At 42.7% G+C, this 27,680-nt stretch overlaps 1 protein-coding gene across 1 annotated transcript in view; it reads left to right on the top strand.

Moving 5' to 3' along the window:
* Window positions 1-27,680, top strand: part of LOC146866242 (atrial natriuretic peptide receptor 2-like) — a 398,280-nt gene that overhangs the window by 149,712 nt on the left and 220,888 nt on the right. Inside the window, exon 6 of the mRNA XM_085640809.1 lies at window positions 26,715-26,834. Within this exon, the coding sequence (XP_085496935.1) occupies window positions 26,715-26,834 (120 nt within the window). The remainder of the gene's footprint in view (window positions 1-26,714; window positions 26,835-27,680) is intronic.

The raw sequence follows: 27,680 nt of genomic DNA, 5'->3' as shown, positions 1-27,680 counted from the left end.
GTAACTGCATGTATAAGTGACTGGATGTGTGTGTAGACCTAGGAAATAGTCAGTGGTATGTAGTATCTGGCATTGTTGTGTGTATGGTTTCAAAAATAGTAGTCTGTATTGAGTGGGTGTATCAAAGTTTATATTAGGGCATCAGTATGTGCATCAGATTATCACGTGAATTATGTCATCAGTGATGTCATCAGTGATGTCATTTGAGATGTCATCAGTGAAATCACTGACCATGTCATGAGTGATGTAATATGTGACATCATCAGCAGTGAATTGCGGATGCACGAGTTATAGTTAGCTCAACTAAGTATAGCGGGGGAATTTCTATGGTGTTTTATGAGTCAAATGTCCAACTAACTATGACGTCCCTGAAACCTATGGTTTTTTAATTTATATATATATATATATATATTACCTACTGGCGGTCGCCAGTAGGTAGTTATAGTTAGGACCACGTTTCCATAGGAAAACCTCAACATTCTATTTTGAATAACTTTGGCGCCGGTCGACGAATCCTCGCGAATTTCTCAAAATAGGTGGGGCGCTACGCTCCGCTCCTACCCTGAAAGTCTCGGGGGGATCCGTCAAGCGGGGGCTGAGATAAAAGGGGGGTCCCAAAACGCGTTTTTCCCATGCATTTTTCCATAGGACCTTTAGAACGAGCTACAGCCCGAACGGCTGAACAGAATTACTCAAAATTTGGCAGAGAGGTAGTCCCTAGGTCAAGGAAGTGCCTTTTGTAGGTCTGGTGTAAATCTGTTCAGTATTTCCGGAGAAAATAGCATTTAAAAGCATATATATATATATATGCGCGCAGGGTGCGCGCACCGTGCGAGCACCGTGCGAGCACCCTAACGTGCGCGAGCGTAATTCTGATTGGTGGTTACATGTTAGTCAACGTTCGAATCGGTCGAAATCAGGAAGTGTCGGCCGCCATTTTGTTTGTTTTCAGTGCGAGAGTGAAAAAGGAAGGTGGCGAACGTGAAAAGGGGGCAGGGTAGAGAGTTCCTGACCCCCTAGCCTTTGTCAGGGGGTCCCTGAAGGACCCCGAAGGCAAAAAAAAAAATTTTTTTTTTTTAAAAATCGCGGGGGTGCGCGCACAGTGCGCGCACCCTGAAAAACACAAAAAAAAAATTTTTTTTTTTGCAAAAAAAAAAAAATAATTCGCAGGGTGAAAACCAAAAAAAAAAATAATAATAATTTTTAATACGTAGTTTATTGTAAAATAAATATATAAAAAATAATACATAAATAAATTAGCATTTAAAAAACCGTACAAATTCACTGAAAAAACCATAGGTTTCACACACGTTATAGTTAGGAATTAGCATTTAAAAAACCTTGCTAATTCACTGAAAAAACCATAGGTTTCACACATGTTATAGTTAGCTGGACATTTTACTGATAAAAAACCAATGAAATTCCCCCGTTATAGTTACTGTAGGCAACTATAACTCACGCGACCGTAATCCTCTGCTGATGACATATGTGTCTTTATGAAAAAAAAATATTTGTAATATATGTATAGCTAAAATTTAATGGAAGAAGACATGGGCAAATAAGTGTCTAAATACAGTATTAGCATCAGCAGAGGATTGCGGTCGCGTGAGTTATAGTTGCCTACAGTAACTATAACGGGGGAATTTCATTGGTTTTTTATCAGTAAAATGTCCAGCTAACTATAACATGTGTGAAACCTATGGTTTTTTCAGTGAATTAGCAAGGTTTTTTAAATGCTAATTCCTAACTATAACGTGTGTGAAACCTATGGTTTTTTCAGTGAATATATATATATATATATATATATATACATACATATATGGTCACTTAAAAACCAAAGGTTACAGGGATATTATAGTTACGCTCAGATTTCACTCGTACCAAACCAGTAAAATTCAGCAGTTATAGTAAGGTGAGGTAACTATAACTTTTGCCTCCGCAATGCACTGCTTATGACCTCACTTATTGCATTGTTCATGACATGGTAAGTGACATCACTCATGACATCTTCCAGTGATTCAGAGTGTTTTCTAAAAGAGTGTTAAACATATATACTAAGGTAAGTGGCTGTGGGAGTGCTTGTATGGGTGAGTGGGTGTGTAAGTGGTGTCCAGAAGCATGTGTGGGTATGTGAGAGACTATATACATGAGTGAGTGGCTATGTGAGATTTTTATGGGTGATTGAGTGGGTGTGTCAGTGGCTGTAAATGGTGAATGAGAAGGTGCATGAGTAGCTGAATGGGTGACTGAGCAGGTACATAAGTGTCTGTATGGGTCAGTAACATTTTATGTGAGTGCATGTATGGGTGCATGAATGGGTGTGTAAGTGGCTCTATGGGTGAGTGAGTGGATGTGTGAGTAGCTGTATGGGTGAGTGAATGGGTGTGTGACAGACTGTATGGGTGAGTGAGTGTGAGAGAGATTGTATAGGAGAGTGTGCTTGTCTCATTGACTGTATAGGTGAGTGAGTACATGTGTTAGTATATCTATAAGTGAGAGGATGTGTGAGTAACTGTGTGGGTGAAAGCAGATGTGTGACTGACTGTATGGGTGAGTGAGTACGTATGTGAGTAGGTATGTGAGTATCTCTATGGGTGACTGATTCAGTATGAGAATGGCTGTATGAGTGGGTGTGTAAGTGTCTGTATGTCTGAATGTGTGGATGTGTGAGTAGCGGTATTGGTCAGTGAGTAGGTGCATGAGTGGCTGTATATGTGAGTTAGGGGTTACATTAGTGGCTATATGGATGAGTTGATGTGTTAGTGGCTCTATGGGTCAGTGAGTAGATGTGTCACTAGGTCTGTGAATGGGAATGTCAGTGTTTGTGTGGGAGTAGTTTTATGAGATGGTGTATGGGATGTAACTGGGTATGTGACTGGCTCTATGGTTGATGTCATCAGTGATGTTATCAGTGATGTAATTTCAGATGTCATCAGTGATGTCACCAGTGATGTAATTTCAGATGTCATCAGTGATGTCAATGACCATGTCATGAGCGATGTAATTGGTGAGGATATAAGCATAAGCAGGTAACTATAACTGCTGAATTTCACTAGTTTTCAATAAGTAAAATCTGAGCCTAACTTTAACAACCCTGTAACATTCTGTTTTTTCAGTGAATTTCTAAGGTTTTTAAAAGTTTATTTCCTAACTATAACGTACCTGTAACCTTTGGTTTTTAAGTGAATGTCTACTATTTTTTATGTTATTTCTTAATTCTAATGACCCTGTAAGTGAATTTCTATGTTTTTTTAACTAGTAGTTGTATTTGCAGAGTAGTGGAGAAATAGTGTGTGGCCTCCAAAAACCTCTTGGCAATTCCACTATGTGGTACTTACTGGATGAAAGAGGAGGGGAAGTTGGCCCCCAAGGAATCTCAGGAGTAAAGTGGACTTTATCCCCAACCAGTAGTGCACCAGGAGGCTTGTTTGCAGAATGCTGGAGAAAGGGGGTGTGGCCTCCAAAGACCTCCCAGCAATCTCACGGTGTGGGAGTTACTGGAAGTAACAGAATGGGTTCCTGGCCCCAAAGGACCATCAGCATCCAGAGGGACTTCATCCCCCAACCAGTAGTGCACCAGGAGGCATGATTGCAGAGTGGTGAAGAAAGGGGTTGTGGCCTCCGATCACCTCTTAGCAATAACCCTGTGTGGGACTTATTGGAGGTAACAGGAGTGACTGTTGGCCCAAACAAAGTCAATACAAGGAGACGACGGACAGAGTGCTAAATCATCTTGGTTAAATCCATCATCAATCTTTAACTCACTTCACCTCCCCAGCTCAGACCTAGCCATATGCAAATCAGTCTTGATCCTGTTCCTCATGGGAACAGTCCAGCCTAAACTGCCAAGCCAGGTCTGCCCTGGACCATAAACAAGCATCCTGGGACCAGTTTCGGGGTCACACCCCTCATCAGCCAGGCTAGCTTGAATCCAGTGCAAAGTGAGCAAGGGACCCACGTCTGGGCCTACCCTGCCACCTTAGGGTAAACAAAGCAAACAAAAGGAGACGATGGACAGAGCGCTGAAACTTTTCAGACACTCACCCTCAGTCACTATTAGATCTGGGTTGAATCCATCATTGTTCTTTAGATCACTTTGCCGCCCCAGTTCAGACCCAACCATATGAAAATCATTCTTGACCATGTTCGTCATGGGAACAGTCCAGCCCACACTGCCTAAACAGGTCTTCCCTGGACTGGAAACAAGCATCCTAAGACTGGTTTCGGGGGTCACACCCCTCATCAGCCAGGCTAGCTTGAATCCAGTGGATGAAGTGAGCAAGGGACCCATGTCTGGGCAAACCCTGCCAACTTAGGGTGAACAAAGCAAACCCAAGGAGACGATGGACGGAACGCTGAAACTTTTCAGACACTCAGCCCCAGTCACTATTTGATCTGGGTTGAATCCATCATCATTCTTTAGCTCACTTCCCCATCCCAGTTCAGACCCAGCCATATGCAAATCAGTCTTGACCCTGTTCCTCTGCACTCAAGGGGACTTCATACCCCAACCATTTGGGTGCCAGGAGGCAAGTTTTCAGAGTGGTGGTGAAAGGGGGCGGAGTCGCTGAAGACTTGCCAGTCCAGCATTTTTTTTCCCACTTATTACAAGAGGGGGGCTGCGTGGCCCCCCTTCCCTGGGCTGATTTGGGTCCTGGGTACCCCATCCCCCAGGGCTTTGCTTTTTTTAATGGGTGAATGGGTCAGCGCGGCCATCCTTTCCGGGCTGATTTCAGTCCCAGGGAGCCTATCCCCAGGGCATGGCTTTTTTCAAATTTTATGTTTAAATTAAAGGGAGGAGGGCTGAGCGGCCCCCCTCCCCGAGACAATTTTTGCCCTGGGGACCCCATCCCTGGTGTTTAGCCTTTTTATTTTATTTAAAAAAAATACAAATAAGGGGAGGGGTGCTGCGGAGTCCCCCACCTGGCCCAATTTCTGCCCTGGGGACCCTATGCCTTGGGGCCCAGCCTCTATTGTGGGTGCCCAGGTCTCACCCAGGGTACCCACTCACCACTGATGGGGACCACGGGGGGCCTCAAGGCCCCCATGGTCCCTGATGGCTCCCCGCCTCATGCAGAAGTTGGCATTGCTTTGACACAGAGGGAGCTGCTAAACATTCAGCTCCCTGTGTGTCAAAGCAATTGTCCTCTGTTTCCCTGCCCACATCTCTGCGGGCAGGAAAACAGAGGACAACTCAGCTCTCAGCAAGTGGGAACACAGCTCCCGCTTGCTGACTGCAGAGTGTTTGCCTAGGCTTGGCGGGAGCTGCAAAAGCTCCCGCCAAGTCATAGCAAACAGGTATGTCCCAGGGGAAGTGGCGGACCCCAGGACCACTTTTGCCTCGAGGAGGAGGGCCTGTATGGCCTCCCTGCTTCTTCAATTTTGCTCGGGGGAGGCCCCCGCATTAATTGAAAGTTAAGTCCTGAGGAGGTGGCAGTCCCCGGGGATGCAGGAGGGTTCGCGTGGCTCCCATACTTTAATTGAAAGTAAAGCCCCTGCCCCCAGGGCTGCGCAAACGTCTGCACAAGCCTTCCGGCATTGTTTCAGGTAAAGCACCAGGAAGGTGGCGATTCCCAGGGCTGGTAGATCTGAGAGGCCCCCCTATTTAAAAAGTAAATAAGCCCTGGGGAGATGGAAGTCCCCGGGGCAGCGGGGGAGGCCGTATGGGCCTCCCACACATTCGTTTATTAAGAAGTCCCGGGGAGGTGGTGGTCACCAGGACAATATTAAGCCCATAGAGCAGGGGCCCGTGTGCCCCCCTTATAAAAAAAATGCCCCCGGAACCTGTACCACCCAGGGACCGATAATTAATGAAATACAAGAGCCCACGCTGACCATGATGTCATCAGTGATGCCACTGACCATGCCATGAGGGATGTAATGTGTGACATCAACAGCGGTGCTTTGCAGAGGCGCGAGTTAGAGTTAGTTCAGCAAACTATAACGGCTGAATTAATTTTGAAAATTTTCTATGAGTGAAATATCAGCCAAACTATAACGTCTCCGTAACCTTTGGTTTTTTCCGCGAATTTTTAAGGTTTTGTAAATGCTAATTCCTAACTATAATGTCCCTGAAACCTGTGGTTTTTTCAGTGAATTTCTAAGGTTTTTGTAAATGCTAATTTCGAACTAAAATGTCCCTGAAGCCAGAGGTTTTTTCAATGAATTTCTACGGGTTTTTTAACTAGCAGTTGCATTTGCAGAGTGGTTGAGAAAGGGGTCTTGGCCTCCAACCAGCGCTCAGGAATTCCGATGCGTAGAACTTACAGGAGGTACCAGTAGGGCTTCTTGGCCCTCAAGGGGCCTCATGAGTAAAGTGGACTTCATCCCCCAACCAGTAGGGCGCCAGGAGGCGCGTTTGCAGAGTGGTGGTGAAAGGGGAGACCTCTTAACAATCTCACTGTGTGGGACTTACTGGAGGTAACACAAGATGGCTGCCAACACTTCCTGGTTTGAAGTGTTGACAGCCAATCAGATCTCAGGCACAAGATCGGGAGGGTCACACATGCTCTGCAGCTTTATTTGTATATCAGAGTAATCTTTACATTTCTCAGGAACCTCTGAACAGATTTACACCATTTAACAAAACGAGTGCACTCTGGATCAAGAGCTACCTTTCTGCCAAATTTGGTATAATTCCGTTCAGCAGTTCGGCTGTAGCTGCATCAAGCGTTTGGCTTTTTGGGACCCCCCATTTTACTCAGCCACCACTTGATGAATCACCCCGAAATTTCGAACACAGCAGCTAAAGTGAGTGAACCATTAGTTTTAAAACATCCGCGAAGATTCATAAAACGGCGCAAAATATATTGGCAAAAGAAAAAACACCTTTTGATTTGAAACAAGGTCCTAACTACCAAACTGTAATTACCTACTGGCAACCTATTACACATAGTGGCTGTTGGCACTGGGTAGTTAGAGTTAGGACCAAGTTTCCGTAGGAAAGTATTATTTGGGTTTGGTAATAACTTTGGTGCTATTTGATCAATGTTCAAAAACTTTCCAAAACAATTCTAATCAGCCTCTGCTCCTTCCTTAATTCCTAGAAAGTTTCAGGGCAATCCATCAAGGTGAGGCTAAGGGAAATTGGGTGGGGTCCTAAAACACATTTTCCCAATGCAATTTTCCAGAGAACAATTGAACAGCATACAGAAAAACAACTGAATTGAATTACAGCAAATTTTTTGGCCTGGCAGAAATTTTTATTTTGCCAGAGTAATTAAAAAAATTACACATTAATATTGTGATGCACAACTATGCAATTATGTCAGCTTGAGTATTTAGAAATAATTTAGGGCAAACATGCTACCACTGGAGCAAGGAGCAATGAACTACAGGAAAGTGATTGGCTGATAGCAACTTCTGTTCATGTCCTGTAGAATTTTGTGCTATTTTTTAGCGTGGAATGCATCCTCTGGCCCATTTAGGGTGCAAGGGAGTTTTTTGTGCTAAGAAAATTATGCAAAATTTTAGAATATGCTTCTCACATAATTACACATAATTACGAGTTATTACCCTAGAGATAATTACACCAGTTATGGCCACCCCTACAAATTTGGCAGAAAGCTAGATCTTTACTCAGAAACCATTTATTTTAGGATCTGGTGTAAATCTATTTAGTAGTTTTTGCGAAATTATGGTTCAAAATGTATAACTATTTGGGTGTGGCCAAGCGATTTTATTGACATGCAGCAAGTTGTTTTCAAATAACTTTGGTGCTGTTTGACAGATCTTCACAAAACCATCCAAAAGAAAAGCCGATCCACCTCAGCTCCTTCCTGGAAAGGTTTGGGGTGATCTGTCATGAAGGGGCCAAGACACAGTTTCCTCATGCAGTTAGTGCTACAGGCAAAATGGCCGAATGGCTAGACATCAAATTTGTCAGAAAGTTAGATCTTTACTCAAAAAGCAGGCGTTTTGTGATTTGGTGTAAATCCGTTTGTTACTGTTTGAGAAATAAAAATACAGATATCTGAATGGTTGGGTACTCAAGAGTCTTGTGAAATTTGAAATAATGAAGTGATCTGACTGGCCATGAAGACCTTTTTTACCATCAGTACGAGTCCTGCTAGAGAACTCCCTCTGATTGGCTGCCCACAATGCAAACTAAATGTTGCGGCTGCCATTATAGGACATGGCGTCTCAGTCCCCCTCGCCTGAAAATGAAAAATAATTGAGGTATAAGGGTGTAGGATACCGTGTACACCTATCCCTTGTGAGGGAGGTCCACGAGGAACCACAGGCGGATGCGGTGGCTCTGGAGAGACTCTCGTAAGAGTCGTGCAGGATCAAAAATTCATTTTAAAAAAAGGACATTGCACTGCTTGGTTTGACCACCTGTGGGGAGTGTGGCGCCGGCCTGACCACATGCCAGGACCTATGGCCAACCACATGCCCTGCACAGTCAAAAGACACGTGGGGTTGGGGTTTGCATAGTTACGTATGGTAATAAAACCTTACTTTATGTTAAAAAACATAGAAATTCACTCTACAAAACAAAGATTAAAGTGACAATATAGTTAAATATGGTAATCATTTCTTACTTTACATAATAAAACCTTTGAAATTCACAAAAAAACTAAAGATTAAAGTGACGTTATAGTTAGGTGAAAATGTCAGTTAAAATTTAACATTTTGAACTAAAAAATCAACTGAAGAAACTATAACTCACACCCTCACCATGCACTGCTTATGACCTCACATATTACATCACTCATAAAATGTTCTATGACATCTTTGATAACATCACTGATGACATCTGAAACGCATTTTTACTTTGCATGGCAGGACATTTTACTTCACTTAAATATACATATCATGTTTGGTAAATGCAATGGCATGGTAAAGGCATACCTGGTTAAAGCTACCCATAGACTTATTCATAGATTTTCAATACAGCAGATGTTGCTCTTTGCACACATCACTGCTAACAACACTTAAACTCTTCCATTTTCTATCAGACTGAAGAACCTACTTGCTTATCCTAACATAGGTTATCATATATTTGTCTTGCTCATGACAAACCATTGCCGTTCTTCCATTTCACTTTCCCCCAGAAAGTACAAACTATTGAGTATGACCAGTATATGATTGAATTCCACCTCCTCCAGTTGTAGTTCTAGCAGAAATTCAATTTAGCTGTCTTAACTCTTTGTCAGTGTCCAATATGTCCTACTTTAAATGTTTTTGTTGCACTCAATGAAGTTGTGATTAATACCACAACTGTCTTGCACAGTGTGAACAGTGATAGAATGATCATTTGTGCTACTCTTTATTTGGCAGTGGATACAGCCATAAAAGAAAGCAGTTTAAAAACAACATCACATTCAATGGATAACTACATATCAACCAAATGTGCAAAGTCGCAAAGTGTCCAAATTCTCATTGGTCCAACCATATTTCTTAGCCTTTATGGGATACTTAGCCACATTCAATAACCTTAAAAGTACATCATATTCAAAGGATATTAAACAGGCTAAGTCACCACATGCATACTATGGTTAATACCATAAAGAGTCTATAAAAATTATCAGCAATTCATTACATTTATAGCAGCATGGCAATACACAGTGTCGCTGCTTCAATCACCTCTAATGTTTCTTGACCTTAATGCTGATCTTAGAAAGTTAGTAACACAAAAAAATGTGCAAGCATTAGTTAATAGCTGTAAATACAGTAAAGCTATATAGGCGTGCCTAAATCTCACTTCTTTTAACCCGTTCCGTGCTCATGACGGAACCACGCCGTCATGAGCCACGGGCGGCGTGTGCTCATGACGGAGTGGTTCCGTCATGCTGCGGCCGTTGGCGGCCGCTCCGCCCACGCGGCGCTAATTCCCTGCCTGTGCGGGCGATTAGTGCAGTGGGTGGAGTCATGATGGAACCACTCCGTCATGAGCACAGCTCAACCGTGACTCATGACGGAGTGGCTCCGTCATGAGCACAGCGCCACCGCACTGCCCCCAAACCCCCCCCAGCGCTGCGGCAAAATTCCTGCCGCAGCCAAGGGGTTAAAAGCCTTTTAAGGAACAATTGCTTAGGATACATAAAATATTTACAAAGAAAGACGAAATGTAGAGTATCCTGTGGAGACCTATTGTTGCAGCCACACAGACCGCTATCTTCTAAGTGTTGGACAAACCCAGGAGTAGAATCCAGTAAATGATGAAGCTGATTCAGCTTAAAACGAGTGATTAAAAATCTATTGTGTGCGCTTGTTAAAATTGATAACTATAGCTCCATGCCCTGCTCAGAGAATACTAGGGTGTGTGTTCTAACAAAGGGTTTTTTAAGCTCCTTGGTGAGCTACCACAAATTTAAAAAACAGCTCTTTTATATTATTCTTATCCTGCGGCTTCACGTTCTCATGATTGGAGAACATGTCTGCTCTACCTAAGGCAGTGAGGGTATGCTTATTGAAATTGATTGATGTCGGCATGAATGAAGAGGCTTATATCTTGCAGCATTTCTAATTAAGTGCCGCATAAATAAAAATAATATTTACAGTGCAAATATACACTTGTGCTACAACTACAAAAGTCTGTAAAATGGACAACGCATGTGATTCAAAATGATCTGCATGTCAGTTTGGGGATGCATAAATGTACAACCTCCACTATGCATTTACCTAAATATGTTCATTTGGGTGTGTGTGTCTACACTTAAATTTGTGCTCAGGAGTGTTCTCTTGCATTCCTTTGCAATTGGAGATTTTGTGTCGAGAAATCTGTGTGCGAATATTTCAGGAAGAATTCATAAATCACAGAGGAAGCGTAATAATGCACAGTTGTTATTTGCTGATGCTAGATATGGAAATTCATAGAATGTAGGCAGCAGGTTTTGGTGGCATACAAACTGCATAGTTAGGATTGTCAGCAGCATACACCTAGGTCAAATAAACCACAACTAGCAATGTACAAAGTAATCATACGACTAAAGAGTGTAATCAAGCCAAGTGCTCCACCTTCTGCTGAAAATGGCTGAATTCAAGACCTTGAAGAGGAAAATTGAGCTTAAACGAGCGGAAGCAAGCTTCATGTTTTACCTCATGGTAAGTACCAAATCTGTTTATTGATGTACACCAAGGGGATAGACAAGAAGAGGCAATATGACAAGTATGTGAAGGAGAAATTAGAAAGGACACAGGTGGCAACTGCAATACATGTTTGTGGAACTGGAACAGGTTTTCAAATCACCCTCTCAGTAGAGCAGATGTTCACCATTAGCCATACCCACATAATGTGAAGTCTGTCCATTTCCAAGACGACAGTGGTACTGCCAGGAGGAGATGGGGGTTCAGTAGCATAGAGCACCCTAATCCTTTCTTCCTGTTTTTTTAATTTCTGCCTGTCCAGTTCACTGTTCCTCCTACCTACCTCCCCGTTCTTCCTTTCTCTGAATCCAAAATCTGGAAAGCCCTCAAGTGCTACATCCCATGCTCCCCTGCACCAAACTTCCTATGCTCTTTCACTTCCCTGTCTTCTGTGTGTCATGTCCCATGTTCTACTGTGCAAACCTTTCACTGCTAGATCCCTGAAAACAAAATCCGCCTGGTTCCCACTTATTCCATTGCCTTTGTCACTTACCTCCCATTCCGCCAATTTTTTCGTACCTCATCCACCTGTTCTCAATGTTGCCCATTTGTCCCTTTAATCCTGTGCCCCTTATTAGATCCTGCCTTCTTCTCATTTTTAGGTTACCTGTCTCCTTTTCCACCTACTACCCCACTTTCCTTCTCCCGTAACTATTTGCCATATGCTCCTGATATACCATCCCTGTTCATCTTGTCTATTCTGTGCTACAGTCCTCTGTCACCTTTGTCGAACTTTTCACTTTTTGTGATCTCTTTTCCATATTTTATGCCACATGGCATGATACAAATTATTTTCCCTGTGAAGCTGATGTCCAGAATCTATTTTTCTCACTCTCCAATTCATGTAATACTTTGGGAGCAAACCTCTGTCCTCATAGATTCATCCACTAATGGGTGTTGTATTACATTGCTGCATGGAAGGCCATTGTGAAAGCAACAGTAATATGGTGATGTAGGTTCAGCATCATTGACAATAGTGCCTCTATTGTTTCTTTTGTTTCTCATTAATCCTATATCCCATCTATCCATATTGACCCTCTCTGCCGCTTTCGAACTCCCTAACTCCCCATTCACAACATGTCCTGTATAATCTGTGTTTCTCTCATGCCAAATTCAAAATCGCATTTATCAGTATTTGATGGTCTCAATTTACTTATTGCTTGGCAGCACTTGTGGGAAAACAACTTGACCCTGTATCCTTTCCACCAATGAGAGACAACCAGAGAGAAGTGTCCAGCAACCCTCTCATATGCCATCAGCACAGGCCCTACATGTTGCTGATGATGTCATCCTGTCTTAATCCCACATCCAATATTTGAAATGGCAGTTCACCATGGGCTCTCGTCTTGGCCTAAAACTATTTTGATCCCACACCATATGTGTTCCAGCCCACATCTCCACTACCTGCAACCCAGGGCAGGCCTGATGACCCCCCATTCACTTTCTGGCCAGTGGCTGCTACTGCAGGCACATTTTTGCAATCTACCAGTCTGCCAGCACCTCTGCCAGACTCCCCCAGGGATGTCTGCCTATATTATGCATGAACTTGTCACTGCCATAACCATCATGAGCAGCTGGATGCAATGACTGAGGACCAAGCATTGTTGTTGCAGGCTGTAGAGACGATATGTAGGAAAGTGCCCTTTTTGAATGGTCACTTTTTGCACTGGATGCTGGGGTTTTTAAAACTGAAAGTGCATTGGGACCTGCTGAACAGGCCCCAGTGCCAGTGCTCTTTCCATCAAAAGGTAATGTGAATTGTTGCACCCAACGGGCCAGATAATTTAACCCTCCTTGTAAGTCCCTAGTATATGGTACCAGTGGTACCTGGTGCAAGGGTGTTACAAGGGACACGAGGGCTGCAGCACTATTTGTGCCACCCTGCATGACCCGAGTAAAAGTAAAGTCTGCAGGGCGGCTACCGCAGCCTGCATGAGCAGCTTCTCTGCTTGAGTGAGACTCTACACACACGATGTTTGACAGAATCACCTCACTGTCTTAAGTCACCCCTAAGGTAGGCCTTCTAAAGCCCAGAGTGCTTTATCTTAATGGTGAGGGCATATATGTACAGACTTGCCATTCAAGTTTACTGTAAGTGACAAAATCAAGATAGCCTGCTCCACAATGGTACCACCGAATTCTGATCCTGATATCATCCAGGCTTTACCTGATGATTATCAGATGGTGCGCTTGGACAGACCGATAGGCAGAGGAGGCGGGATTGCGATCGCCTTTAAACAACGATGGCCTTGCAAACTAGAACTAGTTGACTTGGTGGGATGTGAAGCGGGTGTTTTCTCCATAACAATCGATGGGAGCATGACTGTAAAGGGCCTGCTAATTTATCGCCCACCGGGACCTATGGCTAGGTTTAAAGAAAATCTCCTAGAGTGGGTCACAGAAACAGCGATTAGGAGAGACAAGTTCTTGCTGTTGGGAGATTTAAATATCCATCTGCAAGACGCACTAGATAAAGGGGCGGTGGAGTTCCGGGAAGAACTTCACACCCTACAGCTAGAGCTAAAAGGTCAGCTGCCAACACACAATCGTGGGCACCTGTTAGACCCAATATTCGCCAACTGGGAGGGTGTTTTAGCCGCACCCCCAGTGCCCCTGCCCTGGACAGATCATTTTCTCGTTCCGTTTACTATTTACTTGCCTAAGCATAAAGCTAGCGCTCCCACCCCTCTTAACTATCCTCGACGTAGGTGAGCAAGATTCTCCTTGCGAGAGTTTAATAAGGCTCTCACTGTGGAAGGGCCCCCAGGAGAAAATGACGTGACAACGGCAAATAAATTGCTCATTGACCGTATCACGGCTGCTCTGGACCACACAGCCCCATTGAGCTGGTCAACTAAAGCTGTCCACAGACAAAGAACTGCTCCCTGGTTCAGCGAGGCGTTGCGCTGTGCCAAAAGGGACTGCAAACGAGCAGAAAGACAATGGAGAATGACCTATGATGATCGGACGAAGGAGGCCTACCTCACAAAGAGACGATTCTATCATAATAAAATCCCGATAGAAAAAGCCACCTACTATGCAGATAAAATTTCTGGGGCAGAAAACGCGGCCAGAGAATTGTTTAGTATATATAAATCTCTATCCACCCCAAAAACCGTTACTGGAGATGAAGATCACTCAGTAACAGCATGTAATCGTATTGCCAACTACTTTGGAGACAAAGTGCGCAAGATTTACTCCGCTTTTCCCGACACGCCACCCCCAGCGGAAGAACCCGCAGGCCTAGCAGGAGCTGGAGTCGATCTAGATCTGCTACTTTACTTCACCACTCCACCCTCGGAGGATCTTGTCAAAATCTGCAGATCCGTCAGATCTGGCTCCCCACGCGATCCTGCCTCCCCAAAAAGGTTGAATGACAGCCTAGAGACACTAGAACCCTACATCAGGTATTTGCTAGACGTCTCCTTTCGTTCCAGTTCTTTACCTGAGGACTGGAAACAGGCTGTGGTGCTTCCTCTCCGGCTTCGACAAGCTGGATAACCTACGCCCCATCTCTCTCCTGCCTTATTTTTCGAAGGTAGCAGAGAAGGTGGTAAATAAGCAGCTAATGAAATATGTGGAGGACAGTAACCTCCTTCATCCGACTCAATTCGGGTTTCGGCCACGCCATTCCACGGAGTCCGCCCTTCTTAGGGCTTCCAAAACCCTCAGGCAGGGCGCTGACGAGGGCCAAACCATGGCTCTCATCCTTTTAGATCTTAGCGCGGCGTTCGACACTGTGGCACATTCCATCTTGCTACAGTGTCTGAGCAAAGGTGGGGTGAGAGGGGCAGCGTTGAAATGGATTTACTCATTTCTTGTAGGCCGAGGCTTCCAAGTAAGGCAGGGTGACTATTACTCTGAGCGAATCGCTCTGGACCAGGGGGTGCCGCAGGGCTCGTCCCTGAGCCCAACACTTTTTAACCTTTATGTAGCCCCGATTGCTTCCTTGGTAGAGAGCTACGGCCTCCGAATGGTATCCTATGCCGACGACACGCAGCTGGTGATCTCCCTGTCACGCGCACCCGATCTTTCGGCGGGCACCTTCAGAGCCTGTATGCAAGATCTAGCTGCCTGGATGTCCGCTAATTGCCTTAAGCTTAACGGAAATAAGACCGAGGTGCTTGTTGTAGGGGGAGACCGCTCGGCGTGGACGTCGGCATGGTGGCCTCCATGCCTAGGTTCAACACCTATCCCGTGCCTGAAAGCAAAGAACTTGGGCATCTGGTTCGACTCCGACCTAACCTTCGGCCCTCAGATCAACCGGGTGGTCGGATCATGCTTTGGGACCCTCAAAAGTCTCAGGAAGGCACTGAAGTTTCTACCGGTAAAGGCCCGTCAAACCCTTGTGCATGCATTAGTCACCTCAAAGATGGATTATGGCAACCTCCTCTATCTAGGGACTCTGAAAAAGAATTTGAGCCGTTTACAGGTCCTACAGAATGCCGCTGCTAGGCTAGTACTCAGACTACCCAGAAGAGCCGCATCTTCGATGGCCCTTCAGTCCTTGCACTGGCTCCCGATCAGAAGTAGGGTTGATTTCAAAGCACTCTGTATGTGCCATCGGATCATCAATGGGAGGTCTCCTCTCCCTTTGAAAGGACTGCTGACGCCTTATGAACCGCCCCGCTCCCTCAGATCTTCTGGCTCAGGACGCCTTGTTGTCCCCAAGGTATCAAGAGCACGTATGGGCGGAAGATCCTTCAGGTACCTTGCAGCCGTCAGATGGAACACATTACCCTTAACACTGCGTCTTGAACCCTCTGAACTTATCTTTAGAGCTAGGCTCAAAACTGCACTATTTGAACAGTAAGTATGCACATCTGTAGGTTCCAGTAAGCAGCCGCTCCTTAGCGTGGGGACACGCCGCTGTGCGTCACCAAGCGCTTTACAAAACTCCCTAAATAGAAATAGAAATAGTTGTGTTTGGTATCAAACAATGTGCTTTTTCATCCCTGACACAATTGTCATGTTGAGGGTGAGCTGGCATGCACTCAGGTGGCACCCTCAGAGGTTGCCCACCAAGATATGGAGTTGCCTTGTGCCTTGTCAGGCTTTCTAATCTGTTTACCGCCAAGCTAGAAGTCTGACCTCCTGCTGGGACCAAGACGTGTTACGTGTTGGTGGTGAAGCTGACTGCTAACTGCTTCACTGAACAACCCCAGCGGAGGTAACCTTCTGGATTGTCCCCCACCACCTCAGTGGCACAGTTGTTGATTTATTGCATCCCAAAGAAGGCTTTGTTCAGCACCGCGGATAGCAAGGTACACCTCTGCAACCAAGATGCCCGAGCTAGGCAGAGCTGTTCTGCCTGGTGATTCTTGCCTCTCAGGCCCCTCCAAGCTTCATCTTCAAATGGCTCTCTGAACTCAACCTGCAAGCATCATTTTGTCAAGTGTTGTTTTTGACAGCTCCCATGGCTCATGTCCAGCACCAAGGACAGCTGAGTTGCTTCTGCACCCAGACTTCCTGACAGAGTAATATTGCTCTGACTGTTGTAGCTTGGTGTGTGAACCTGCAAGACCATAACTTCAAGTCGGCTCTGTTGCACTCACCCTGCAAGTGTCCAAGTGTCACCTGAGATTGCCCTCATTGACCGCAATAGTAAAGTTTGACAGTTCTAAAAAGTACCGATTTCTCAAAAACTTTAAAATTGATAACTCCGGTTATCCACCTTGTATTGACTTCATTTTGGTATCTGAATTTATATACAAATAAGCTTTATTTTTATAAATAGGTTTTGGTCATTTCAATTATTTATCATTATGGTTGATACTGTAAAATGCTTTACACATGTTTCTCTAAGTAAGCCTGTCTGTTCTTTACCACTCTACCAGAGAAGGATTACAGGTGTGAATCTGAGGTCCACTTTTGCGTATTGTGTCAATATTACATGGTGAGGCCTCCTAATCATACCACATAATATTACCACCTTTCTACACCATAGCACAATATAATGGGCAAAGCAAAACAGGATGCACTACCACTCATCACTTCACATGATTCTCTCTTCACACACATAGGACAGGTCCAGGCACAACATTCTACCATTCACGCTACAGTAGGTGCCTCTGCCCTTTTGAATGAAAACTTGAATAAACCATTTTATACATTAACATATTACTTTTCATTCTATGACAATCACTATGCTGAGCATATGGTTTGTGTCCCCATAGTATATGAGAATTTGAACAAATGTCATGTTTTACCAAGAACATGTCAGTCATGTCTGACATGCCAATTTCCATCCATGACCTATCCAACCAGTTTCTCACCATCCACCCTGATAACACAGCAATGATGAAGGGCCTGTACAAATGCCAATGGGGAGTAAAAATGTTTAATGGGGATTGGAATGAGACGGGATGGTTTAATGAATATTGGAAAAAATATGAATTGAGGAATGGGTATAGGTCAAGTAGAACAGGGAGTAAATAATTAAAATTCAGGGCACTATCCATGCGAGGGATGCTGCTCACAGTCTTATCAAGTTGTTGTACCACTCCCAGAGTACAGGAGCATCCCATTGAGCTTACCAGTCCAATAACTCAGCAAGAAGCCAATCAAAACAAGCAGAGTGGAAAGGTCAGTGTTATATTATATAGAAACACAAAAAGTGATTTAAAATAATAATCAAAAAAGTAGATCTATATGTCCAGCACATGAAGGGCTATCCAATGCTCTTCCAGTGTGGTGCTCCCTAATGCCCCATAATGTCCACAAAGGGGAAGATAGAGTTGATTTTAGAGAGGCTATTTTTGCAGTCCAGAACACAAGCAAGTGGTATGGCATTGCATTGGGCTTGCTGCTCAGCGCACAATGTCTCCAAGCACCACTTGATGTGTGGAGTTCTCACAGTGGTGAAGACAGGTGGAAGCTTAAGGCTCCTGTAGGTTGTGCTGCTGCTGAGGGTGGAAGTGGGGCAGGAGAGTGGTGAGGGAAGAACGTTTTGTGGCCTCCTGACGTGGCAGCAGGCTCTTGCAGGAGATAATTTGATTTCCTCTAAATAGTATTTTAGGGCTATGCTAGTGTCCATGTCACACATATCATGCTCCTTGCCATTCTCCAGTTCTTATTGGGAAATTTAACTTGTGAAAATGACCATATTGGTTACCTTAAGGGTCACTAAGGTACAAAGAAACAAAGTAAATGATCACATACATTTCTACTGGGTCTGATTACAATGTTGGTCAGAGTTGCCTCAGACCGACACTGTTTCGTTGGAGGAATCGCCCGATTATAGGTCGGCGGTTCCACACACCGAATTACGATCCGACTGCACATAGGGGCATATTTACAAAAGAAGTAACAGAGAACAGCGGTAGCCTTGTAGGCTTAACACCGTGCTCCGCTGCTTCTGAAACGCAAGACTGAACCACATTTACAAGAATATGGTGCAGCGCTTCTCTGCTGGCGCTAAATTTAGCAGCCTAATGCCAAGGTAGGCACCATTGCACCATAGTGCAAGAGTGTCTGTATGGAGGGGAAGGATTGTTTATGTGCAGGAAGGTGCTGCCCTCCGCATCAGAAGCTCCTATCAAGAAATGTGAGTCTGTGAACATCCAGTGCAGGGATGGGATGGTTATGATGGCAGCCACACGGTGCAGGGATGTTCAGGGGGGTACCATAGGTGCCCCCCAAGCCCAGATGCATAGGGGCAGAGGGGAAAGGGGGCCCTGCTAGGGGCCCCCAGTGTCACTTTCCAACAGCCTTTCCATGTCGGAAAGACTGACATGGAAAGGCTGTTGGAAACCAACATAATCCTGACTACAGAAACGCAGTCCTTAAGGGATTATGATGAGTTTCTAACTGCATCGGTCGGTCCCCCCGACTGCTGCCTTTGACCACACGCATCGTATTGTGTCGGTCACTCTGCAGCAGTAGGTGCGGTTCGGACCCGAACTGACAAGCCATCAATTGCGGTTCGAACCGCATCGTAATTAGGCCCTTAATGTACCTAATTAATCATGCGTGCCACAGCTGCTAAAAATGGTTAGATGAGACATTTGGACTATATTCAGAGGTAAAAAGTTGTAGGCAGAGGTCCAGAACTGCCATAACTGCATGCAGATTATTTCCTGCAGTGAGGAGGCTTCAAACAGGGCCCCATGGCATTGTAGCCCATGTGGGGGTGCAACGGGGCCCATGTTGTGCCCCCCTCTTCTTGCACTGTTGTGCGTGCACTATGTGCCATGCATGACATGGTGCATGGTACATAGTGCACCGATGTTTAAAAGGTTGTTACATGGTGACGGCATGTGCTGCAGGCTCTTGATGAGCTGAATCATGCTTCCTCTGTGGCACCGCCACTGGAACCCTGCCAGTCCAGCGGTTAACTCATAATGCGGCGATAAGGATGCTGCCAGCTTGGCGGCGTACTCCCCACTGCCACAATGGCAGTCTGGCAGTTGGACCACCAAACTCGTAATTAGATTGGAATGGGAAGAGTAAATGTAAACCCTTCAGTGTGCAATGTCTCCCCCTAAGTGGTGTAGTTTGGAGTGGATATTGCATTTCCCACATACATCATCAATATTTGTATTTTTTTTAAATTAAGGAAGGTAATGCTACAGTTTGAAATTTCTATATATATTTTGTAAATGTATTTAATGAAACAGATGCACTGACGGACTGCCGGTTACTGAGCCACGCTAATGGAGATATACACTATACAAAATGTGTGAGCGCAGGATTTAAGTTATATCAAAAACAAAGCTTGTCATTGGAAGTTCGCTTTTACACTGTGGAGCCCTGAAGAAGTCGACTCGGGACGAAACGCGTGGACTACTGGATTTTATCTGATCGTCTTATCTTGATAAAAAAAAAGTCCAATAAAGAACGTTTAAAAGAAAAGAAACAACAGTGCATTGGAAGTTCTTCAATACGCACATAAAGACTGTCTTCCACCTTGATTCTTATATGATACATTGTTGAGTGCGGAAACTTTTTGTGGTTTTACATTTTTAAATAAATATATATTTCTATACATGAGAAGAAGTCATTGTTATATTTAAACGTTTTATTACATTTTAAGTTTTAGAACTTTTTTATATTTGTAACTTTTTCTTTTATTTTTTTCAAGTGTGGTCCATTTTTTAATTATAAAGATATACTTTTAAAATTTTAAATTCATTTTGAAGTATATTTTAAACGCTACTATATTATTTATTTTTTATAGTACTATTTAATTTGATACTTTTCATAGAAATTTTATTGATGTTTTAAACATTTTTAAACAATTTCTTTTTAAAGCCTCATTGTTTTAAAAAAAAGAAAGTATTTTCTTTGTTTCATTTGGCAGCCATTGTTTTTTGTTCACAACTTTTGTAGTCTATTTATGTCTGGAAGTGTGTTATGGGAAGGTGCTGCTGGTCGACGGACCTTTTCTAAGCTTTTGTATAGTGTTTTGGGTGTGGGGGATGTATCGAGTACTAGTAAATGGGTAGCTATAGTGTTGATTTCTAGTTTTAGTAAAGTGTATTTGTAATCTTAGGTTTAATTTGGATTACTGATTATCCCATTCTTAGCTGCTTGTAACTTTGTTCTTTTTGTAGGGTTTCTATGAGTTTGAGGAGTGTAGGTTGGGTTCTCTCTAGCGTAGATTGGAAGTCATTGTGCCATCCTTCTACTGTGTTGTTGGCTTGTTGACTCATGGTGCTGTCTGAGACATTTTAACATGGTATTTGGAATTTGAGTTAGCGTCTGTATCCAGCGTGGCGCAGTCTGCCAACCCAAGTGCTTTCAAAGTAATCTATTGGGGTACTTAGTGTCAGGTACCGAGTATAGGTAGTGCTTAGTGGGGCTTGAGTCTGCTTTCCTTTTTTCTTATTATCTTGTTTCTTTCCGAGTACTGAGAGAGTGATGGTGTGGCTGCGGTAGTTCATGTGTGAAGTCGGCCGGTATATAAACACATCTAACCTTCTCTTCCTTGCTTGGTTTTGTATCTGGTTCATGTCACTGGTAGGACTTTGACCGCAGCATCTCTAGGCTACATGCTGTCTCCTTTGTTCCTGGCTCTGCTCTGGGCTTGCTTCTTGGATCTTGGTTCCTGTGGCATTGCGCTCCAAATTCCCTGGAGTGCCAGTCAGGCACCGGTTTCGCCCTCGTTGGACTGTTGATTTGTTTTCCCCCGTTTTTACTGTTCCACGACAAATACATTTATTGCAAACTATTCCTCTTGTTGTCGGTTTCTTGGGCGTTTTTGCGAAGCGTAGAGAAACTGCACGGTTATGAAGGGATCCCTTATTTTTCTAGATCATAAGAGAGGGTTTTTGCCACATTGGATTTTTTCTCCCGCATTGAGAAGGTGGTACTTGATACGCTATGGACCTTGAGTTTCCATGTGTTCCCTGAGACTACCGCTGGTGTTCACTACTCTAAAAAAGGATAGTGTGGAACCTGGGTTATTTTGACTACCCTCTTTGGACAAGGTGCTCACAAAAAGGGGTAAGAGAAGGAATAACACTGCTATGAACTACTAACTTGTTGAGTGTGACTGTTGTTCTCTTCATTACCTGCAGCTCATAACTCTCTTCTTTTCTTCCTTTTTAAAGAGATGCCTGTTCTTAACCTGTGATCCATGGACCACTCGAGAGGGGGAGCACAGATCCGAGTGTCCACACCTTGTTTATTCCCTTTCCTTGTTTCCCACCTTCTCTCTGTGACTTCCTCTATGGTTGCACTTATATATGTACGTAGGCAATTGTAATTAAGGCGCGGGTATTGGAATGGGACATGCTTCGCTCCTGCAGTGTTGGGTTTACTTGTGAGTGGTGACAGAACACTTTGGGGCTCATTATGATGGCGGATGGACCGCCACGTCCAGCCGTGCCATGGCGATCAGTCTACCATCAAATGTGCATTGACAGCCCGCCAGATTAGGATGGCGGCAGGATCCACACTGTGACTGTGGCGGACGCAAAGACTGTACGCCACGGAACCACCACAGGCAATCACACCGATTGCCTGGTGGAGCAGTCTGCATCCATAAATCGGTGGCAGTGCCTAGAAGGCACTGTCCCCCATATTATGATGCAGGCTTGATCCAGCCTTTCCATGACGGCTAAACCGTCATGGAAAGGCTGACAGAGATTCTATTCGGGGCCCGTTGCGGGCCCCCAATGTGTTGTGGGGAGGTGTGTGTGCACTGGGGGTACCCCCTACATTTCAGTGCACTAAGTGGCAGGCACCGTGTGGTGCCTGCCACTTAGTGCACTGAAATGTACTACCTGCATTTCCAACATTGCAGCGGGTGCTGCTGTCAGCAGCACCCACCGCAATGTTAAAATGCAAGATGCAATCTCCATGGTGGCGGTCGCATCCTAATTTGGTGTGAGGAACCGACGCATGTATTGTGGACAGTCCCGATCACCACCACGATGGCAGACGGACTCCAGTCTGTCTGCCATCATAATCGACCCCAAAGTTTGTGTTTCTTTTGTTAGTATAATGGATGTTCTATTCGTATGTTTAGTGGTTAGCTACCTCTGTTACATAGGTTAGTGCAACACTTTTTTTATTTCAAAGGCAAATTGGCTATTTGCTGCATATTCTACACTTAGTGCAGACTGTTGGAGGGGTCTCCAAATGCTTTGGTTAAAATGGTAGCTACAGCCTTGTATGTCTATGTGTGGGTATAGTTTAAGGATTGTTTGGATCATGGTTTGTTCAAAATTAATTAATATCTTATGCGGGGAATAGTTGCTTGTTTTAATTTTATTTTGGGTTATTAATTCATGATAAGTGCTACTTTGTTTATTAGGTAGTAAGGCGTATATGATTGATATATGTGTTCTGATATTCACCATGTATTGTGTATATCTGAGTGAATGGTTTGGGGCACATTTTTAATGTGCCATACATCATCCATATTTGACAGTGGCTTAGTTTCAATAGGTTATTTGCTCTAGCAAATATCATAATATATTTATCATTGTTAAGGTTATCATGTAAGAGGAAGGGTTCTTCCTTATTTGCGCCGGTTAAGTGTTCGGGATTTTTGGATATCTTAGTATCTTCTAGGAGCAGGAAGAGTATCACTGGTGGCTTTTTAAGTTCTTGCCATTAAGTGTTTCAAGGTGGGTATAGCTGGTAGCTGGTCTGTGTTGTGTTCAGGCACTTTAGGGAGTATATCTTTTAGTTTTGTAGTTGTGGACTCTTGGGACCTAGTGTTTGCCTCTCTTAAATCTTGTAGTACATGCCTTACTTTGATTCCTGTGACATTTGATGGGGTGGTTGTGTTTCCTTGCATAATAACATCATCTTTTGTAGTAGCCCTCCCATAGCAAGCATTAGAGTACTGTTTTACAATTCAAATTGAAAGTTTCTGCTCATGTACTTTATTGGCTGTAAGTGTAGGCCATGTGAGAGAGTAATTTTCCCTTTTCTGTGATGTGATGTATCTTAATTTTTCTGGGGTCTTGTCTGAAAATAGTGTGATAATACAATTAACTAAATGTTCAAAAATTACATTACATATATAATCTAAATACAAAGTTTTTGTAATCATTTTCTGTTTTATACCTATATGTGTTCATGCTGGTAATTTCAGTCTTAAATTTATGGTTTTCTGCTGGGGGTGTTGTAAAGTGGGGCAGTTGGCTCCTTTTCTGTTGGGGGGAAGTTGTTTTACTCTTATTTCAAATTTTTGTTTGTTGGTAGCTAGTAGAGACAGATGAATTGAGTTCTATTTTTAGCATTTAAGGGTGACTTACTATTTAGAAATGTTTTTATTCTATTTACTTTTATTTGCCTTTTTCCAGGTATGTGATCATTGTAGTGTCTTAATGACTTTGTAGTTTGTTGATGGTGAAGTATTTTGTCTGTAGTTTCTAAAGTTTAAGAGATAAAAGAATTAGAATGCTTGGCTACAAATTTATAATTTTACGTTTTTTAATGAATGTATTTATAAGTTAGTTTAATTAAATGTTTTACTTACTTTGGACAGTAGTTATATGTATTCTTTCATTTCTGTTTTCTGGTTTTCTGTTGCAGACTTGGTAGAGTATCATTGTTTTTCAGTGTTCATAGTTTTGTTGTAGTAAGTGATCAAATTTTGAGTTCCTTTTATATTGTTAGTTTATTGATAATATAATTGTATTGGCTACTTTGCTTTACACTTTGTTTTGATTAGTGTTCAGTTAGTTAAATTTTTTTATTCAGGTGTTACCTTTCATGGTGAATGCCAATTAGTGTTTGTTTTATAATGTTATATAAAAGGTTATATATATATATATATATATATATATATATATATATATATATATATATATATATATATATATATATATATACATATATATTCCTTTTGTAGTGTTATTTTGGGTGTAATACTTATGTATGTATTTAAGTGTATTTTTGTTTAATGTTTTTATCTTAGTATTTGCTGTAAATATATTTTTTAAATACCATTTTTATGTATCGACATAAGTAAAAATAGATATTTTTAAACTACTTTATTTTGGTGATCGATATTTGTGTTTTTATTAGGTAAGTATAGGAAGGCAATATTTTTGTGGACGATATTTATTTTCTGATAATTTTGAGAATATGACTCTTCTTCTTTCCCTCAGCTGTAGGAAGCCATCAATGTTGCTTTGCATTTTGGAATGTTACCCTGTTGGGCTAGTCTACCCATTCTTCGAGAATAGCTTACTACAAAAAAAATCTCAGGTCAGGTTTGAATAGAGAGAATACCAGGACAGTACCTAGACTGCAGTCTATGGCAGATGTAACTTTAACTACAACTTTTGCCAGAATCTGAGCGAAAGATGTGAAAGGCTGAGAAGTAATCATATTATATTCCATTATTTGATTTGTGTATATTTATCTTTATTTATGAATTACAAACACAAATGCATAACTCAAAAAATGCTATTAGCAAGAAGTTCATTCACATCCAGATTTATCCAGAACCCATTAAGGAGAGTAAAACATACATATATTGCCTACACAAACACTTGTATAGACTTAGTGGACAGCAAAAATTAATAAAAAAGTAAAGAAAATAATCATCATAGAGGGGGTGGAGTTGAGGTATGGAGATCAATCTGTTAAAAAAGTTGTTTCTAAATTAAAAGAGAGCATGAATAAGGCAAAACAAAGAAAATATCTAACACAAAGGGAGTAACAATTTACCCATTATGTTTCCCTTAGAGCTTCAATATCCTGAATATGATCCCCAAATGCAATGATACCGAGTCACACTACTTTAGCTAGAGTAAGAGCATGGTGATTCAGTGTACATTGAGAGGTAAAATTAACTGCTGAGGAACGAGGATCAGTGGAAATGACAGAAGAGGAGTGTTGTTCTCAAGTTACCTCCCGACTGCTTTCGTAGACAAGCCCTATTTTTCTTGGGACACAAAGGAATAGGGCAGTTTGCATCATCAAAATTATCCTAGAGGTACAGGTACACATTGTCTAACACAAGAAAGGATGCCTCTTCTATCTCTGGTAGCCATCTGCTATCTATCAATTGCTATCCTTTGGGAATATTACAGAAGTATTAATATTACTGACGTATTGATATATCAATAACATAGTTGTTGTCTTGACTAAGGCAGCTGGCACAGTGTTGGATACACAGACTTGGACTACGTGTTTTTTCCACCTGGCATTTCCCTGCTGGTTTGAACATTTTTTCCAGGGCTGCTTTTTGTCACAGACTGGCCCTGGTGGAACTAGTCAATCACCGCATAAATTCTGAAAAACAATATAACAAAACAATTGTGCGTCTCTCTCAAACTCTGCTAAAACAAGGTCACTCATGAGGAATTATATAAGGGATAACGTACCCCCCTGGTGTACATTACAAGGATATTGCAAGTCACTGAGGAGTTCTATTACCATATAGGGGAATGAGGCCAAAGGCCAAGTTTCTTTATAAGGATATGGTACTTTGAGTTGACTTCCAATATCCTTATAATGTACGCCTGGGGTTACTTTATCCCATGTAATACATGGCTACACCATTATCCTTTGCACAAACCACTTAAAAACTTGGTGAATAGCTCTTTCATATGAAAGAGCGAACATGTTTGCAAACATGAATAATAAAAATAAAACCTCTAGTGCAAAATTAAATACATCAAAAACCTGTGACTTATTTGTCACAAACAGATATCAGAAACTGTTTAACAGAAGTCTGATTTTTTTTTTTTAAGAAAAAGCTACACTAGCTCGGAATGTGTTGAAACATGAAGAAAGATTCTAGGTTTTCTCTAACTATCTAAGCAGTGCAAAACATAAACATGTTCTCCCTGCTTGTAATTGTAAGCTAAAAATAGAGCAGAAGAAAGAAAAGCAACTTTCTGTTGCTTTAAACAGCTGCTTCAATTATGCTCTTAGCTCTGACCTGCAAATCACCTTGGCTGCTGTCTATAGCAGCAGGCATTGTGACGTCAAAACTCTACTTTAATAACTTATGATAGTTGAGTTCTGATGTCTCTTCTTTTTTAGTCGGCGACTGTGTCACGTTGCTGATTTTATTAAGAAAATTAGAGACTAGTGTTTATGCGTGGATTACAAAATCCCATGTATTATAACTATCATAAATACTATCTTGCATTTGAACTTACTATTAAAAACAGTGTACCACTAACTTCTTCCTCCCTTTCTTCCAGCTGATCAGGAGGTGCAGGTCACAGAATCCAGCTCAGCGCCCCACGTTCGAGCAGGTTAAGAAGCAGTTATACAAGATGAATCCGAACAAAGTTAGTCCTGTGGACATGATGATGAACCTGGTACGCTATGATACAATGTCTTGTTCTATTAAGTAATCTTTAGCCCCTAATTTAGAGAGAGCAAATGTGTTGTCAGCACACTTCATTACCATATATTTATGCATGTGCGTTAACTAAACCTCCCATGAAACACAACTGAAACAGAGTCAGCGTCCATGTATTCTGGTGCTCAAAGGCACCATGTACCATAAGAAGGAATATTGAAAATATTCCAAGTTCTATAATTTGAAATGCAGAATTCCAAACAACAAAGATACCTTAGAACCTAAAATGTTTTTAAATGGATGTTTACAGCATAGCACTGTTGAACTTGCAGTAGCAGTCTTAAAATCTGTAACAATGCCGGCGCACTGCGATAGACTAACAGAGGAAATCACAATAGGTTGGCATATTGGTGACTGATGCATCTATTTTTATCGCTCTTAGTTCAAATCAGATTGGATCATGGGAAAATGACTCTATCACATCCCTACCCCATCTTGCCCATGCACTTTGGAGAAACAGGGGTGTAGCTATCAATAATGCAACGGGTGCTGTGACACCGGGGCCCAGGAGCAGCCGCGGCCCGCATAGGTAAGAGTGGTGGGGCCGGATGGGGGGGATTTTGACAAACGATCAGGAGGGAAAATCTATCTATTGTTTAATTTTCCCTCGTGGTCGTCTGTTGAATCACCTCCGACCCGGCCCCACCGCTCTTACCTACATGGACTGCGGCTGCCCCAGAGCCTGAGGAGCCCACTGAACCCTGAATATTGCTGTACTATGCCTCTAAACTAGGAGTCGGGTGCCAATTTTCCTTGCTTGCTCTAGGGCCCTTGGCGCCCTTGCTACGCCCCTGAGATAAAC

This window comes from Triturus cristatus, chromosome 2_1, assembly GCF_964204655.1.
Source record: "Triturus cristatus chromosome 2_1, aTriCri1.1, whole genome shotgun sequence".
NCBI lineage: Eukaryota > Metazoa > Chordata > Amphibia > Caudata > Salamandridae > Triturus > Triturus cristatus.
Note: the sequence above shows the minus strand (reverse complement) of the source record. Positions and strands in the feature narration are given on the sequence as shown.